Genomic DNA, 18,454 nt, shown 5'->3' on the forward strand with positions numbered 1-18,454 from the left:
CTCTTTACGCTAAAGTTTGACTCTTTGCCACAATTCTACTTTTTAAAACAATGAAAAACTTTAGCGTAAAGAGCGTGGGACTGCGGAGGGGACAACCCATTTCATATACGGAGTAATTTCTGTTCGTTTTAAGTTTTAATGTCGCTCCTTACTTTCAGTTAAAAAAACTAGTTTTTTTTATTTAATTTCTGAACGTTTTTGAATTAATGCATGTTTGATTTTGGCTCTCCGCACATAAATTATTGAAATGAAATTAGTATATTAATTTTTTTTTGGCTAAATGGCTTTCTCTTAGTTTTGATCAGACGATTTTGAGAAATAAGGGGTGGGGAAGGAGGCCTTCCTGCCCTCCAATTTTTCGGTTACTTAAAAAGGCTACTAGAACTTTTAATATTCAACGAACGTTTTTATTAGTAAAAAATATACGTAACTTAAGAATTAACTTACGTAACAAACTTTTATATTCTTATATTTTTATTATGTGTACGAGGGGGTTTGTACCCTCGTTAATACCTCGCTCTTTACACTAAATCGTAAGTTTTGTCCCAATTCTTTAAGAATGACCCCTGAATCAAAAAGGCCGTAGAATAAATAGTTGAAATCACTAAAAATATTTTAGCATCAAGAGCGAGGTATCTATCTCCTCCTAAATACCTCGCTCTTTATGCTAAAGTATGTTTAGAACCCCTCATATGCGTAATAATCTCTGTTCGTTTTAAATTTCAATGCTATTCCTTACTTTCATTTGAAAAAACGTTTTCATGTTTATTTTTTCATTGTTTTTTTTATAGTAATGCTAGAAAATCCTGCGCCCTTTTCATTGAATTTTTCTTCCCCCGTGACATATTCCTCAAAGGAAAGATCCTCCCACAAAGCCCTCTCCCATCAACCCCACCCCCCAAACCAAAAAATCCCCATGAAAACGTCTGTACACTTCCCAATAACCATTACTATATGTAAACACTGGTCAAAGTTTGTAACTTGCAGCCCCTCCCTCAGGGATTGTGGGGGAGTAAGTCATTCGCAAAGACATAGTTATTATGGTTTTCGACTATGCTGAACAAAATGGCCATCTTAAAATTTTAATCTGTTGACTTTTGGAAAAAAATCAGCATGGGAGGGGGCCTATTTGCCCTCCAATTTTTTGGTCACTTAAAAAGGGCACTAGAACTTTTCATTTCCGTTAGAATGAGCCCTCTCGCGACATCCTAGGACCACTTGGTCGATAAGATGACCCCTGGGAAAAAAAAACAAAAAAAAAAAACAAACAAATAAATAAACACGCACCCGTGATTTGTCTTCTGGCAAAAAATACAAAATTCCACATTTTTTAGTTAGGAGCTTGAAATTTTTGCTATAGAGTTCTCTGATATACCGAATGCGATAGTGTGATTTTCGTTAAGATTCTATAACTTTTAATGGATGTTTCCCCCTTTTTTCCCAAATAGGGCAAATTTTCTCAGGCTCGTAACTTTTGATGACAAAGACTAAATTAATTAAAACTTAATATTTAGAATCAGCGTAAAAATTCGAATCTTTTGATGTATCTTTTAGCATCAAAATTCCGTTTTTTAGAGTTTCGTTTACTATTGAGCCGGGTCGCCCCTTACTACAGTTCCTTACCACGAACTGTTTGAAAAGAAAATAATTCGGTATTTCGGGGCTTCTGACATTATTACTCCTTTGCGGAAGTTAGGCTCAAAATTGAAAAAGGATTATAGTTTTTCTCTGGGCCCCTTCCACCCCTTAGTTCGTTTATTTTCCCGTTAGTTTTCACCTGTTTTCGCTTTATAGTTGTGTTATCTCTTAGCAGTAGTTATGGTTGTGGTATATGTTTTATCGCTCGTATAGCTGTGTTATTTTCAAGTTATACTCCATAATAGAGAGGCTCCGAACACCCAGCATTGTATATTAAGCTCTTAATTTGACGTTTTTTTCTAACGTGACCAGATTCGTCCTGCGCCCTTTTCATTGAATTTTTTTCCCCCATGGCATATTTCTCCAAGGAAAGATCCTTCCACATAGCCCCCTCCCTCAACCCTACCCCCAAAACCAAAAAAATCCCCCTGAAAACGTCTGTACACTTTCCAATAACCATTATTATATGTAAAGACTGGTTGAAGTTTGTAACTTGCAACCCCTCCCCCAAGGACTGTGGGGGAGTAAGTCGTCCCCAAAAACATAGTTATTATGATTTTCGACTATGCTAAACAAAATGGCCAGCTCAAAATTTTGATCTGTTGACTTTGGGAAAAAAATGAGCGTGGGAGGGGGCCTAGATGCCCTCCAATTTTTTTGGTCACTTAAAAAGGGCACTAGAACTTTTCATTTCCGTTAGAATGAGCCCTCTTGCGACATTCTAGGACCACTTGGTCGATACGATGACCCCTGGAAAAAAAAAAAAAAAACAAAAAAAAAAAACAAACAAATAAACACGCACCCGTGATTTGTCTTCGGGCAAAAAATGCAAAATTCCACATTTTTATAGATAGGAGCTTGAAACTTCTATAGTAGGGTTCTCTGATACGCTGAATCTGATGGTTTCATTTTCGTCAAGATCCTACGACTTTTAGGGGGTGTTTCCCCCTATTTTCCTAAATAAGGCAAATTTTCTCAGGCTCGTAACTTTTGATGGCTAAGACTAAACTTGATGAAACTTATATATTTATAATCAGCATTAAAATGCAATTCTTTTGATGTAGCTATTGATATCAAAATTCAATTTTTTAGAGCTTTGGTTACTATTGAGCCGGATCGCTCCTTACTACAGTTCGTTACCACGAACTGTTTGAAAAAAAATAGGAATAACAAAAATAGTCAATGCCATTTAGCATCCCATAGTCAAATCAAAATTTTTGTTGTTAAATCCTAATTGAAATACTAGTTGAAATTAATTTTTAAGTTTATTTTATTTTTCACTTTACATTAAGCCAAAGATGAAACCACTCACGGGCCAGGTATTTTTAATACCCAGAATCCTTGTTTCAGAAGGTATAAAATGTATATTTACAGAAAGGGAATATGAGAAAACTCATTTGCAATAGAGATTTAAATCCTGTGTTAAGTCTGGTTCTGAAAAATTTACCGTATTAATATACTTTTGAAGGATTGCTGGGGAGAGGGGGTAAGATTTATGTCCTCCTAGAAAATGCTTGAAAAGGTGGTCTTCGAGGTTGAGTAAGTATGGTCTGATATAGAGGGAGTCGACAGAGTTTTCTATTATTAAATCGCCTTCTTTTCTTCCGTCTCTGAATTTCCGTTTACTACTTTATGTCCGTCTGTCTCTGTTGGCCCGTTGTCTACTTGCCTCTCTATCTAATTCTCGTTATAGCTTATTGTCACCGGGTACACGCTTATCCCGTTTTGATTATTTTTATGCTAGAAATTAGAAACAAATAACCATGGATAAAGATTCCTGTCCAAATCCAAAGAAAAATGTTGTTTTGCTGTTAGATGAAAAATTTCTTATTATTTTTTACAAACGAAGATGGTTCTTTCCAGTCATCTATTTAGGGCCAAGCGAAAAGAAGGTTGTCCCCAAGTTAGTTAGGACAAGGTGGTAAGGGAGGATTCAAAGGAAACTTGAACTTCTTGGGAGAAGAGTGAAATTTTTAATTGATAAGGGTAAAATAGGAGCGTGCGGAGCTGTATTGGCCACAGGTGGCCTGATGCTACAGTCAGTTGTTGTTAGTGGTAGTAGTAGAAGAAGTAGTAATGAGTGAAGTATTCTAGGAGCTTTAGTAACAAGAATTCCTGGAAAAAATTTGGAATATGAAGATACTTATATTCCCTATATGTAAAAAACTTAAAACTTAAATTTGAATTTCTGGCCGTGTTTCATATTATGTCAAGAAATCAGCCTCTCCCCCTTCCTGTAAAATTTTCCATCAAAAATGTAAGACAAGGACTTATACTTAGCATATGACTCGAGACGATTTCTGCTCATTAGGAAAGGGACTTGACAACCTGTCAAGAGGCTTTTAGGGGTGAAAACAGGACTCAAAGTGGAAAGGGATTTTGATTGCCATTAATGGTCAAAACATTCCTTTGCTCATGAATCGGTTGCAAAGTCAGAAACGGTTGCAAAGTCACCCTAAGAGTCATCATAATGATGAATCTTGGAAGGAACTCATTTTCCCTGGAAATGGGCAGTTGTTACTGTTTTTCCATTTTCTTTATGTTCAAACTTTCAGTTATGTTTATTTAAAACTAAAATAGAAAAGCAACTTCAAGACTAGTAACAAGTGAAAATAATCCATAAGACTTTAGCTTGCAAGCCAACCCTTTCACTTCTTCGACTTCTTTTAGAGATTAGTGAACTTGCTTATAAAGTCCAACCTCCACTTTTTTATGCCCTTCTCTATCCGCTCTTTTTTACATACTTCTTTTTTTGTCTTCTCACGTTTTCATGGCGCTCTCCGATTGGGAATTGACCAAGGCGATATCCACGGAATCATTCAACGTCACCACTCTTTGTAAGCGATCGGCGGCCTCTTTCAAGAGGGCATGAACAATTGCTCGTGTTTGTTTTTCATAGGCCCGCTTTTCTTGCAATGATTCCTCACAATTGAGGAATCTATCGGATGATTCTAACTCTAAAGGAAACTGATAACCAGTTGATAACCAAAGTCAACAATTCTTTGGGAATAGGAAACTATTCAGGTTTGCCTCCATATATACTCAATTCGTCAATTGCACACAGCTTCACATTCAGGACTCTTTCTGACCTGGAGGCTCTCTCCAATGGAAGAAGTCCACTAGCTCTTTTATTTGTTAGAGATTTCAACTAGGTTCGGCTCCCTTAATTTCTTTTGGTCTTGAATACTTCGTTCAGCAGTTTGTTCTTTTGCCTTGCTATCCACACAGCCTTGATATTTTTACCACGCCTACCTAGCCAAAGTCAATAATTCTTTGGGAATAGGAATTCACTATTCAGGTTTGCTCAATTCGTCAATCGCACACAGCTTCGCAATCAGGACTCTTTCTGACATGGAGGCTCTGTCCAATGGAAGAAGTCTTCCTGAGAGCGAACAGCCTCTCTCTACATTAGTACTGCCGTGCAATATTGTCCACATTTTTTACTAGCTTCGACAAAAGCATACGCTTTTGCCCACCAAAACATCCATCATCGTGAAGAATTGATGCCAGCAAAGGTCGATGTGTGAGGGTGTTGATTCTACCAAGTTCTCGGGTTGTAGCAATATCTACTCACTCCTAATATCGTAAACACTTACTCTTACAGGGACTTCTCGAGCAAGCAGAGCTATATCTAATAGACTTCTAACTCTTCCTTTTCATGAAATCCAGGCACCAAAGCGCTTCGAGAAGGCTCTTAGAAGAGATGGGGCACTTCTTGATCAAGTCTTCGGCAGCTGCCTTGAAATGCATTGGCGCTCTTCAATGGAGCCCTGGTCTTTGTGCCAAGATGAATTTCTGAGCATCAAACGCAATCTCAACCTGCTCACATACAATAGTGTACGACAAGGAACACAAGTACTAAAATTGATAAAGATAAAGCTGAGAGACTTAGTTGCCGGGTCTTTTTTACAGACATATAGTAAGCATGTCACCCGACTTTACGGCAAATGGAATCAATTCTCGGTTCCCATATTACCAATCAGACCATCAATCTACTGTGCAGCCACAGTGTATGCTACAAACAATTTTTTTTTTTTAGAGAGAAAGATGGGTTTATTAATATAAATAACAAAACAAAACAAGCAAATGACCGGAAGCAAAGCTTGTTTGGGCTTACAACCCCAATACATATAAAATACGCATAAATACAAATAAAATAAAGCAATACAAATAAAAACAATACGAAAAGGAGAAGAAAATAAAAAAGAAAAGAAAAGGAAAAGAAAAAAGAAAAGAAAAGAAGAAGAAAAAAAAAAATTCAATTACCCAGCATTTCAATTGATACGGGATTACACTTCAACAAAGACAAAACAAAAAGAAACTAAAACCACTTGACCAGTATCGACAAAAACAAAACCAACATCTTGGCTTTACTTGAGGTCCACTCGACTATCAAAACCATAAATATTAAGGCAAAATAGCTTTAAATCCCGCCGAAATTCACGGAAATTATCCATATTTCTCAAATTCGTAGGTAAACAATTCCACGCATGGGGTCCTAGATGCCGAGTAGAAACTACACTGTTATTACAAATATTGACAGAGCAAACAGGTCTTCTGCTACACAATCCAAAAAATAAATGCGTTTCGTGTGATAGCACCTACTTGTTAATCATGAAAACAACTTCCAGCCACTTCAGAAATTAGGAAAAGAGGTATGAGGCTGTTTTTATTGGACAGTTGCTTCTAGCAAATGCCTTAAGCAAAATAAAAGAGGTTGACAACATCCAATTCAGAGTTGAACTACGAGTGGATTTCAAATGCCTCACTCGTGGATCGAATAGACATGAAGAGTATAAGCGGTTATACAAATGAACGTTTTAAATCAAATTATTTATTTAATTTAACTAACATAGTAGAGAATAGAATAGCTTGCAATCACATATAACAATTTCATCCGAAACATAACAAAAAGCTTCCGTAAGTACCATTACCATTGGTAATTGCACCATACACTATTGAAATTTACCATTCATAAAATAGAGACTTACCAGTCGCTTCTGAAATAGCTAAAAGAGCCATCGAAGTTTTGATAGGAGAGTTGCTTCTGATAAAGTATATTCATACTGGTAAAAGCGTCACGATAGTCCCGGTAAATCTCTTTTTTTCTATCGTCACGAACAAGACGCAAATATTTTATCGTGTACAAATTGACACCAAAGCTGAACATATTCTGCTCACCACAGTCCTAAAAAAATAATTTTTTAAATTGATAGTTATATATCATTCTGAAATTGATCATTAAAAAAAAACACACAAAAATTACGAATCCTTAAAAATTAATAAGAAATTACAAGAGAAATAAATAAAAAGCATGAGAAGGGCAATTAAGAGCACAAGAAAAGAAGAAGAGAAAAATATAATAGGCTTATAAGAGCGTTTCGTGTGGATTTAACATTTCTGGGAGGTTTTGGAATTAATCTGATCTCTGTCACGGAAGGAGGGGGGGGGTGTGGGGAATAAAAAAAAATTGACCAATTCAAGCTATGATAAAAATGTACATGATTTCAGGCAAACAAAAAAACTAATACGAGTCGCTCTGATGCCAAATAAAAAAAAAAATAAAATGACAAAACAAACAACGAAACAGAATTAAAAAGCAAGACACATTGATGGTTTGATTTCAGTGTACCATTCTGCAAAAAAATTCTCTCGGTCAATTTCGGTCTGTTCTAATCTAACACGGGAAATATAAAATGGAAAATTTCAATTTACGCTTAGTCAAATTCATTCTTTCAGCCTCCTTCAATGAAACTTATCCGTTGCCTCCTTAAATTAAATTTTTTGTCAAATGACATGTATATCCAGTGTGATATTCGAACGTATTCATAGCCCAAACATAGTAGCACTCGGTATAATTCTATACACTTCGGACAGGAAAAATCTAGAAGCCAATCAGCACTGCTCTCAGTTATTGTAATTTCTCTCCGTCTTAAGTTTGGCTACATTTTTTATTCTAATTTTTATTGTTTAGATTTTTTTTTAAAGTTTGAATTGTTGAATGAACATATTCGTGATTGGCTATTTGATCTTTTATTTTAATTAATTCTTTTAGTTAATTCAAGACATGTTTAGAACATTTTTTTTTATATAAAAAAAAAAAACGTAAAAAATAACCATCTATAGCTCACTGTACTTACAATACTCACACCAAAGATACTTACTCAACTTTAGTATGCAGTTTTCTCATTCCTCAACTGCATAAATTTCCCAATTCATAAGATACTTTCCTCTCTCATTATAGAGGTAATAAGATATGTTCCCAATCTAGCTCAGCCACTGCGGAAGTGCCATGACGTAGCAGCTCACAAACATTTTTTAACATTGCAGCTACCTTATTATTAAACGCACTTGTTTCGTTTTTGACAACTGATAGACAAATATATTAACTAGCCCTTATCAGAGGAGCTGACATCTATACCTGGCAGCTGGCTGGCCAATGTGCAACTCAGAGGAGCTACACACAGCAGAATTTAGCCGCTAAGATACACTCGACATAGTGCTGCTAGTCATGACTATTCAGACTATGACTAATCGGGACTGCCACAACTAAGACTATCTAGTCAGAACTACCAAAACTAGGACTATCTATTCAGAACTAGGCAGGACTAGGACTATAGTTCAACATCCTGTAGGCATGTGGAGTAAACTCCCAGTGGAGGTTATCCCATCCCAGAAGGACTTTCCCTTAGTTGCTTTAAGAAAAGGTACAACATAATAGCCAGTGTGGTCTCACTACGTATTTATGGAAAAAAGCATAGCTTACCATTGGTTTACGAAGAAGAGAAGTGGCATTCATTGGCATAGTGGCAAATGCTGGCCCCACAACATCCCCTACTACAGTAACCGTAGCACGATTAGACCCGAATACATAGTAACGCTCCTTGCTGTACGGAATAAGTGGCGATTCTGTCACGTTTACATAAACATATTGAAAAAACCAGGCACGGTTGCTCAAATCCAACACGACTGAAGTATGCCTGTATTGTGGAAGACCATCAGCCTAAAAAGAAATGATAAAGACTTAAAAAAAAAATTAGAAAAATAAAGAATTAGTGAAACAAAGAAGGTAATAATGACTAATAGAAGAAAGGATAGCGTTTCTATACGTTCTTCAATACATAGCCAGGGAGGAAGCCCCAGGTTTAACCCCTCCCCATTGAAATTTTTGTTCAACTCGTAAAAAGTTACAAAAATACACATAAAGATATTGTTAATGCGTTTTGTAAAGTTTTTTTTTTTTTAAGCCCTCACCCAATAAAAACCATGGATACAGCCTTGACTTCAACAGTAGCAAATATCTTGGAACGTTAGGGGGGGGGGGGGACTCTGTCACATTAACGTAAACGTATTGGAAAAACCAGACACGGTTACTCAAACAGAACTCCAAAAGTATGTCTGTGTTGCGGAAGGCCATCGGACTAAAAAGAAATAATAATGGAAGTAACGACAGATAGATGAAAGGTGAATATGTTTTTACATTGCTTTTATCTTATATTATATATTTTATATATTTAAATAATATTTGTATGTTTTATGTGAATTTATACCATATCTTATTTATTATACATACCAAAATCTATATGTTTTTTTTTTCGAACATAAAGGATATTTGCAAATACATTATGCATTAATACATTATATATATTTATACATTATACATAAATACAAAATACATTATATACAACCCGAGAATGCCTCCTGCCCAATGATTCAGAAAGGAGTTTTTTGACAGAAATTATGCTTTTTTTTCCAAATCCACTGCCCCTGCCAACACAGTGAAATGAGAAATAAGCCTTGAAAAAAAAACTTGGAAAGAAACCTATGACGCTGAAAAAAAAAACCCAGCAATATTGATAATCTAACGACTTTTTAACAATAAAAAGCTAGCTTTTTTGCTGAATTTAAGGAATAAAACACTAAGGATACAAGTATTAAAATATCAAAGTTATTTCTTATATTAAACATAGATTATGAAATTAAGTTATATCTATTATTAAATAAAAAAAGTTTTTTCTAACTGAAAGTAAGGAGCGACATTAAAACTTAAAACGAACAGAAATTACTCCGTATATGAAAGGGGCTTTTCCTCCTTGACGCCCCGCTCTTTACGCTAAAGTTTGACTCTTTCTCTTAACTCTACTTTTCAAATAAGTAAAAAACTTTAGTGTAAAAAGCGGGGGGTTAAGGAGGAAAAGCCTCTTTCATATACAGAGTAATTTCTATTCGTTTTAAGCTTTGAAGATGCTCCTTACTTTCAGTTTAAAAAAAAACTTGTTTTTTTATTTAATTTCTGAACGTTTTTGAATTAATGCGAGTTTTAATTTTGGCTCTCCGCGCACAAATAATGAAAATGAAATTTGCAAAATAATTTTTTTTGCTAAATGACTTTCTCATAGTTTTAATTGGAAGATTTTGAGAAAAAAGGAGCGGCGGAGGAGGCCTAGTTGCCCTCCAATTTTTGATTACTTAAAAAGGCAACTAGAAGTTTTAATTTTTTACGAACGTTTACATTAGTAAAAAAATATGCGTAATTTACGAATTAACTTACGTAACGAACTTTTGTTATCGTATGTTTTTATTACGTATATGAGGGGGTTCACCCCCTGGTCAATACCTCGCTCTTTTCACTAAAACCTGAATTTTGTTCCAATACCTCAAGAATCAACCCTGAATCACAAAGACCGTAGAATAAATAGTTGAAATTACTAAATATACTTTAGCGTGAAGAGCGAAGTATTAAGAAAAGGTGAACCTCTCATATGCGTAACAATTTTTTTTTCGTTTTAAATTTTAATGCTGCTCCTTACTTTCATTTGAAAAACTTTTCATATTTATTTTTTCATTGTTTTTCTGAACAATGCTAGAAAGTCCTGCGCCCCCTCCATTGAAAAAAATCCCTCTTCCCCCATGACAAATTCCTCCATGGAAAGATCCACCCACGTAACCCTCCCCTCTCCAAACCAAAAAAAAAAAAAAAATCCCCCAGAAAACGTCTGGACACCTCCTAATAGCCATTAGTATATGTAATCAACAATCATAGTTTGTAACTTTCAGCACCTCCCACGGGGACTGTGGGGGAGTAAGTCGTCCCCAAAGACATAGTTATTAGGTTTTTTGACTATGGTGAACAAAATGGCTATCTCAGAATTTCAATCCGGTGACTTTGGGAAAAATGAGCGTGGAAGGGGGTCTAGGTACCTTCTAATTTTTTTGGTCACTTAAAAAGGGCACTAGAACTTTTAATTTCCGCTAGAATGAGCCCTCTCGCAACATTCTAGGACCACTGAGTCGATACGATCACCCCTGGGAAAAAAACAAATAAACACGCATCCGTGATCTGTCTTCTGGTAAAAAAAAAAAAGCGAAATTCCACATTTTTGTAGATAGGAGCCTTCTACAATAGGGTTCTCTGATACGCTGAATGTGATGGTGTGATTTTCGTTAGGATTGTATCAGTTTTAGGGGTGTTTCCCCCCATTTTCTAAAATAAGGCAAATTTTCTCAGACTCGTAACTTTTGATGAGCAAGACTAAACTTGATGAAACTTATATATCTGAAATCAGCATTAAAATGCAATTCTCTTGATGTAAATATTGATATCAAAATTCTGTTTTTTAGAGTTTAGGTTACTATTGAGCCGGGTCGCTCCTTACTACAGTTCGTTAACATGTACTGTTTAATAAGTAAAATTTTCACTTTAATTTTAAATCAATCTAAGTTAAGCTTTTAGTGATAATTTAAAGTTTAAATTAAATACTAAAGTTATTCAATATTAATATAAAATAGTAAATATTAAAATACTTGATAGCTGTAATTGGCAAACATATAATTGGCAATCTGCCACTAACGTGTTGTTATGCTAATATGAACAATAAGGATTTATTTCTTTAGTTATGCAATAACACTCACAGTGAAACTTGGGGGTTTAAGAGCTAATGCTTTTAATAATAATTTAATAGTTTACATTAAATATTAAAGTTATTCAATATTAATATAAAATAGTAAATATTAAAATACTTGACAGCTGTAATTTGCAAACATAATTGGCAATCTGGCACTAACACGTTGTTATGCCAATATGAACAATAAAGGATAAAATTATTTAGTTATGTAATAACACTCAGAGTGAAAATTGGGGGTTTAAGAGCTAAAGCTTTTAATAATAATTTAATAGTTTACATTAAATATGAAAGTTATTCAATACTAATATAAAATAGTAAATATTAAAATACTTGACAGCTGTAATTTACAAACATAATTGGCAATCTGGCACTAACACGTTGTTATGCCAATATGAACAATAAAGGATTTAATTATTTAGTTAAGCAATAACACTCAGAGTGAAACTTGGGGTTTAAGAGCTAAGGCTTTTAATAATAATTTAATAGTTTATTAAATATGAAAGTTATTCAATACTAATATAAAATAGTAAATATTAAAATACTTGACAGCTGTAATTTGCAAACATAATTGGCAATCTGGCACTAACACGTTGTTATGCCAATATGAACAATAAAGGATAAAATTATTTAGTTATGTAATAACACTCAGAGTGAAACTTGGGGGTTTAAGAGCTAAAGCTTTTAATAATAATTTACTAGTTTACATTAAATATTAAAATACTTGACAGCTGTAATTTGCAAATATAATTGGCAATCTGGCACTAACACGTTGTTATGCCAATATGAAAAATAAAGTATTTAATTATTTAGTTATTTAATAACACTCAGAGTGAAACTTGGAGGTTTAAGAGCTAAAGCTTTTAATAATAATTTAATACTTTACATTAAATATGAAAGTTATTCAATACTAATATAAAATAGTAAATATTAAAATACTTGACGCCTATAATTTGCAAACATAATTGACAATTTGGCACTTATCTGCTGTTTTGCTAATATGGAGAATAAAAGACTTATTTCTTTACTTTTGTAATAACGCTCACAGTGAAACTTGGGGGCTTAAAAGATAAAGACAAGGTAAAGTCAAGAATTTAGATAAAATAAAACGAGACACAAGAAAAATTATTTACTTTAATTCAATAACGGTTATTACTAGCAGAAACGCTTGATCGACTTTTAATTTTATATTTAAAAAGTTTATTTTAAGTAGTGATTGCAGTAATGCAAAAAAAAGACAGAAGTTTTTGTCATCGAAGCACCTTAAATTATTTTACTTTTTTTAGAATTAGATTTGATCTAGCCCATGCGTAACTCAAAATATGTTCCATGTTCAAACATATGGCTAAACACAAAAAACATACTTCGACTTTTTTTTCCTTCACCCTTGTGCCGGTATAGTGGAAGAAGCTGTGCCAACCAATTGGGGGAATGCAGGTTCAAATCCTATACCGGGCAAGGGAAAACGTATTCTGAGTCACCTTCTCAGTAGGGGCCCACCCCAGGCCACTCAGCGCGTCCCCAGGTGGCGGATAGGGGAAAGCCTTGCAGATATGCAGGGTACCTCCGGTTGATGGAGGCGCGGACCAAGGGGGGACCCAGCCCCTGGGGGTCCTAAAACATAACTGGGATACCCTCGCCTGGGGGACATAAATTCAGGCGGAAGAGGAAGAAGGCCCCTCTTATGTAGACTGAGCTGGGCCCACCGGCGTGTGGACATGTCCCGTCAGCTTCAAACCTTCTGCCAACAATGGGTAAAATCGTATGGTATGGCAGATTATCATCGTGGGAGGATCCTCTTCAGGAGGACAACTGCGAAAGGGCGGATGATTCAGCGACGAACAACGGCCTCTGCAAGTTGACGGAGAGGAGTGGCTTACCGCCGTCTCCTAACCAGCCTTGAAACCTCTCCTTTTAACAAATGAATTATGGGCTCTATAAATCAAAGCAGAATTACTACCGCGTCCGGGGAAACCGACGAACCTAGCAATTTGATGATGATGATGATGATGGCGAATGGAAGTAATATTGAACATACTACCGCGTACGGGGAAGCCGACGAACATGCTACCGCGTACGGGAAAACCGACGAACATGCTACCGCGTACGGGGAAACCGACGATCATAATAGGCCTATGACCTCCCCCGGACGGGATGAGGATACCCTACGACTCATCTCCACTAAAACTGTACTAAACATAGGAACACTCAACACCCGGACTCTAGCCAAACCAGGAAAAATGGATCTCCTACAGAGAGAACTAAACCGATACAAGTGGGACTTAGTCGGGCTATCTGAGACACACCTCCCCCGAACCGGTGAAGAAACTATCTCTGGAACCTCCCTCCTACTCTCGGGACGCACCGATGGCACTCACAGACAGGGTGTTGGATTCATCCTCTCACCAACTACAAAAAACGCGCTTATCTCCTTCACGCCCGTATCAGAAAGGATAGCAACCATTAGACTAAAGGGATCCGTGTCAAACCTTACCATCATCCAGGTATATGCTCCTGACTCTGCCCGAAGCGATGAAGAATGCGAACAGTTCTACTTTCAACTTCAAAGTGTCGCCGACCAAACACCAAAGAAAGATATGCTCATCGTCATGGGCGGCTTCAACGATATCACGGACAACGATCAGACTGATCGGAGAGATGTAATGGGACCGCATGGCCACGGCCGACTGAACGGAAGAGGTGAAAGGCTAATTAGTTTCTGTAGAGAAAACGACCTGTATATAACTAACACCGCCTTTAAACACAGACACCGCCGTAAGGTCACCTGGAGATCCCCCGACGGAGTAACTGAAAACATGATAGACTATGTGCTGATATCTAAACGCTGGAAGTCCTCAATAATGGATACGGTATCCCTTCCTGGTGCGGACTTTGATTCAGATCACTCCCTCCTGATGTCCAAACTCAAGCTAAGACTGAAACGACTCCCTAAGACGACAAGAATCCCTAGATTCCGGACAGAGCTGCTTCGCGACCCCATAAAAAAAGGCGCCTATACCACCAGCCTATCGTTAAAATTCCGAGCTATCCTAGAGAACTTCACTTCCCTCACTACCGTCGAAGAGATTGATCAACTGGCTGAGCATGCAGAGCACAGCAAATGATGTCCTCGGGAGGAAAACGAAAGACGAAAAGCCATGGATTACTGAAGAAATAATCCAACCATGTAACCAAAAGCGTCTCTGCAACAACAAAGCTGACCCATGCAGCCGAGACACCTATAAATATCTCAAAAGGAGAATCGAACGGGAAGTCCGAAAGGCCTTGCGTAACCATGTTACCGAGAAATGCAAGGAATGCGAAACCCAGTTTAGGAACGGAAACAGTCAAAAACTCTTCAAAACAGTTCGTGAACTGTCTAGCAGGAAAGATCCCACCTCCACAGCAATCCTAGACAAACAAAAAAATCCCATCAACGACGCAAAAATGAAGCTCGAACGATGGAAGGAATATTTTGAAGATAAATTAAATCCGCAGATCATTGCCGATCCCAGCATCCTAAAGTCCTTCCCCATTAATGATCGAGAACCTCCACCACCACTCTTAAAATCAGAAACTGAGGCAGCGATAAGATCCCTGAAACGAGGGAAGGCCCCAGGACCGGACGGTATCACTGCTGAACTAATTAACATTGACTCAGAGGACGTCGTCGAATTGTACCACAAAGTTGTGTCAGCCGCATGGTCAACGGGCCACGTCCCACAGCTATGGTGTAAGGCAGCAGTGGTCCCAATCCACAAAAAAGGCTCAAGAAGAGAGTGTGAGAACTACCGCCCGATCAGCTTGACCAGTCATCTAGCTAGAATACTGACCAAAACTCTCCTACGTAGAATCCAAGCAATTACAGCCTCCGTTCTGGGTGAATACCAAGCTGGCTTCCGACCTGGACGATCGACCATTGACCAAATCTTCACCGTTCGCCAGCTCATGGAACGCTTTGTCGAGTTCAACAGAGACCTATATCATCTCTTTATTGACTTTCAGCAAGCCTTCGATTTAATCTAGAGAAAAGGTCTGTGGCACATCCTAAGACATTACGGTATCCCCGACCAAATCGTCACGATTATTGAGAATATATACAGCCAATCCAGAAGCCGGATACTCACCACTGGTGGACTCTCTGATGAATTCTCAACATCCTCGGGAGTTTTGCAAGGATGTATTCTGTCGCCCCACCTGTTCAACCTGTTTCTTCATGCCATACTGTCACTGATACCAGACGAACATGGAGCCAAAATAGGTGGAGTCCTAGTAAACAAGCTCGCCTATGCTGACGACATCGACCAGCTCTCTACAACGGCCGCTGATCTCCAAAGACAAGCACACTATCTCAACGAAGCCACAAAACCTTTTGGGATGCAAATTAACGCCAAAAACACGAAAGTTATGGTCACGTCACGCCAAAAACAAGCAGCTACTCCTTCCATAATGATTGACGGCCAGCCAGTTGAAACGGTCGACCAATTCGTCTACCTGGGCAGTCTCCTCACAGCGGACAATTGTCACACCTCCGACATCAAACGCCGCCTAGCTCTTGCTAGCTCCAGTTTTAAAAGGGTCACAAATATCTGGAAATGCCGAAACCTGTCGAACCAGCTGAAAGTTCAACTTTTCAACAGCCTGATTGTGCCAATTGCTATATATGGGTGTGAGATCTGGACCTTGAAGATCGAAAATGAGCGCAACCTACTGGCATTCGAGATGAGATGTCTCCGTCGCATCGCGAGAATCACCTACACTGAACATGTGACCAATGAGGAGGTGCGAAGACGGCTGAAGTCCCCCGACACAATCCTAAATATAATCAAACGACAACAACTGCGATGGCTCGGGCATGTCAAGAGAATGGACCACGACCGTCTACCAAAAATCTCCCTCGAAGGAACCATAGACGGATCTCGACCACGAGGAAGACCTAGCAAGAGGTGGATTGAAAACTTTGACCGAAAGCGCATCGTTGAGTTGACTCGAACTGCACACGATAGAACAACGTACCGAGCCCTAGTTCACACCCTGTCAAAAGAAGTGGCCCCAAAACGTCCCGCGAGGATGGACGGGACTTAAGTAAGTAAGTAAGTAAGTGTGCCCATTGCAATAAATCAAACAAACCCTTGACATAAAATTGAATCCTTATATTGAAATATTTCTTGATTTTTTTTTCAGACTCATTAAAATGACAGCTTCTACTAACCCTTAACAACTATCAAATCTAACAACGCAAATCGAACTCAAATCGATGAGTTCGATTTAACAACGCAAATCGAACTCAAAGGCAATACAATAGCTACTTACCTCAACCATAACTTTCCGAACAGCTCTATCTTTTCGAACCATACTTCTAGCTTCAATTGTGACAGTCATTTCACCAAGTTTAGCTGGAACAATTGGCAAATATACCATTGCAGATCCCTAAAGTGGAAATAGATATATAAAAAATATAGTAGACATAAAGCTACATTTTATTAGCTACTATTATAGGAAGTAGACATAGGTAAAAAAAACTAAGGGGCAAATACTGGGTTGGTTTAAAGGGCACGTACGCCCCCTCCCCCAGAAGGTCAAAAGTTGCACTAATTACAGGGGCGGAGTGGCAAAGGACACCAACGATGGAAACAGGGTATACAAACATTTCAAAGGGGGAGGGTTTAAAAAAAGTGATTATCAAGGTTAATGTCTCTGAGAAATTCCTTTACATGTATTTTTGTAACTTTTGTACAAGCTGGACAAAAGTTTCGGAGTAGAGGAAGGGGGTAGCAACAAAGAAATGTTCAATTTTGCATTTTTGGAAAAATCAGTAAAGAAAGGAAGATAAATAAATACCATAAATAAAGCCTTTAAGAGAGATGATAGACCATTTTTGTGGCTTCCTAGTTATACCACTGATGGAAACCCGCCTGACCCACAATTACTTTTTTTTGTTAATTTGCATTCTTAGTTGTTAGTTTAATTAATTAATTTTATTATTTATTTAAATTTGTCTATTTAAGTGAATTTAATTTAATTGTCACTTCAATTTAGTTTTTGTAATTCAAATCTTCATTGTGAATTTTTGAGCCTGAACTTTGAAAACTTGGTTTAAAATTAGTTTTTATCTTTAAATTGGTTTAAAATTTGTGTAAAATAGTATACATGGTTAAAACTTTAACAAAACGGTATAAAATGGAATTTATTGTTTAAATCAGTAAACAGAGTTATAAAAAAACATGCACAGAACCAAAATTGATTAGATGATGTTTCCTAAAAGTAAAAAAAAAGAAAGTTAGTTCCGTTTATGTATCGCTATAAAAAGCCTAATCTCAGTGGAAAGCCTTGTTTAATACATCAGTATTTCTCAATCTCGCATCACATTGGATCAGGTTTGCTTTCTTTGGAGAAACAAAGATAATATCTGAAAGTTGGCATACCAACATATCCGGTGTGAAAAAACTATATAGATAGGTCCCGACTTGACCCGAGAAGTTCGTTTTCCTTTCCCACCCCCCTTAATGTGTTTTTCATAAATCGTCTACTGACTGAAATTAGAAAGCCCTGAAGGTTAAAAGCCTTAAGCTTTTAACCATCGGGAGGCTATTCAAAACGTAGTCAAATAAGTATGAGAAATTTCAAAACGGAATTTATTTGTTGACAGATCAGTTGATTCCAAGCTTTTAGAGAAAGAATTCTCGTTTGATTATTGTGAAGTGAGTCTCGGATTCTTATTAGCTTCATATTAAATGTTACGTATTACAGTAGAAAAATTATAGCAATAATTTGTGTATAAGGAGGCAGAGCTTCCTTTAATCTCAGGACTCATCATAATTCTCTAACTCATGGACAAGATAGATATAGAAGACATTATTGGGTGCTTCTGGATGCAGGAGCCCCCCTTCAATTAATGGTGGAGAATTCCTAAT

The 18,454-nt window shown here is 37.1% G+C and overlaps 1 protein-coding gene across 1 annotated transcript in view; it reads right to left on the minus strand.

The window, feature by feature from the left end:
• The window catches only part of LOC136033637 (CD109 antigen-like), a 205,519-nt gene that overhangs the window by 27,762 nt on the left and 159,303 nt on the right, over positions 1–18,454 (minus strand). The window contains exons 15-17 of the mRNA XM_065714447.1: positions 16,854–16,970; positions 8,405–8,641; positions 6,630–6,826 (exon numbers count right to left, since the gene is read on the minus strand). Coding sequence (XP_065570519.1) covers positions 6,630–6,826; positions 8,405–8,641; positions 16,854–16,970 — 551 coding nt within the window. The remainder of the gene's footprint in view (positions 1–6,629; positions 6,827–8,404; positions 8,642–16,853; positions 16,971–18,454) is intronic.

This window comes from Artemia franciscana, chromosome 12, assembly GCF_032884065.1.
Source record: "Artemia franciscana chromosome 12, ASM3288406v1, whole genome shotgun sequence".
In the NCBI taxonomy this organism is placed as follows: domain Eukaryota; kingdom Metazoa; phylum Arthropoda; class Branchiopoda; order Anostraca; family Artemiidae; genus Artemia; species Artemia franciscana.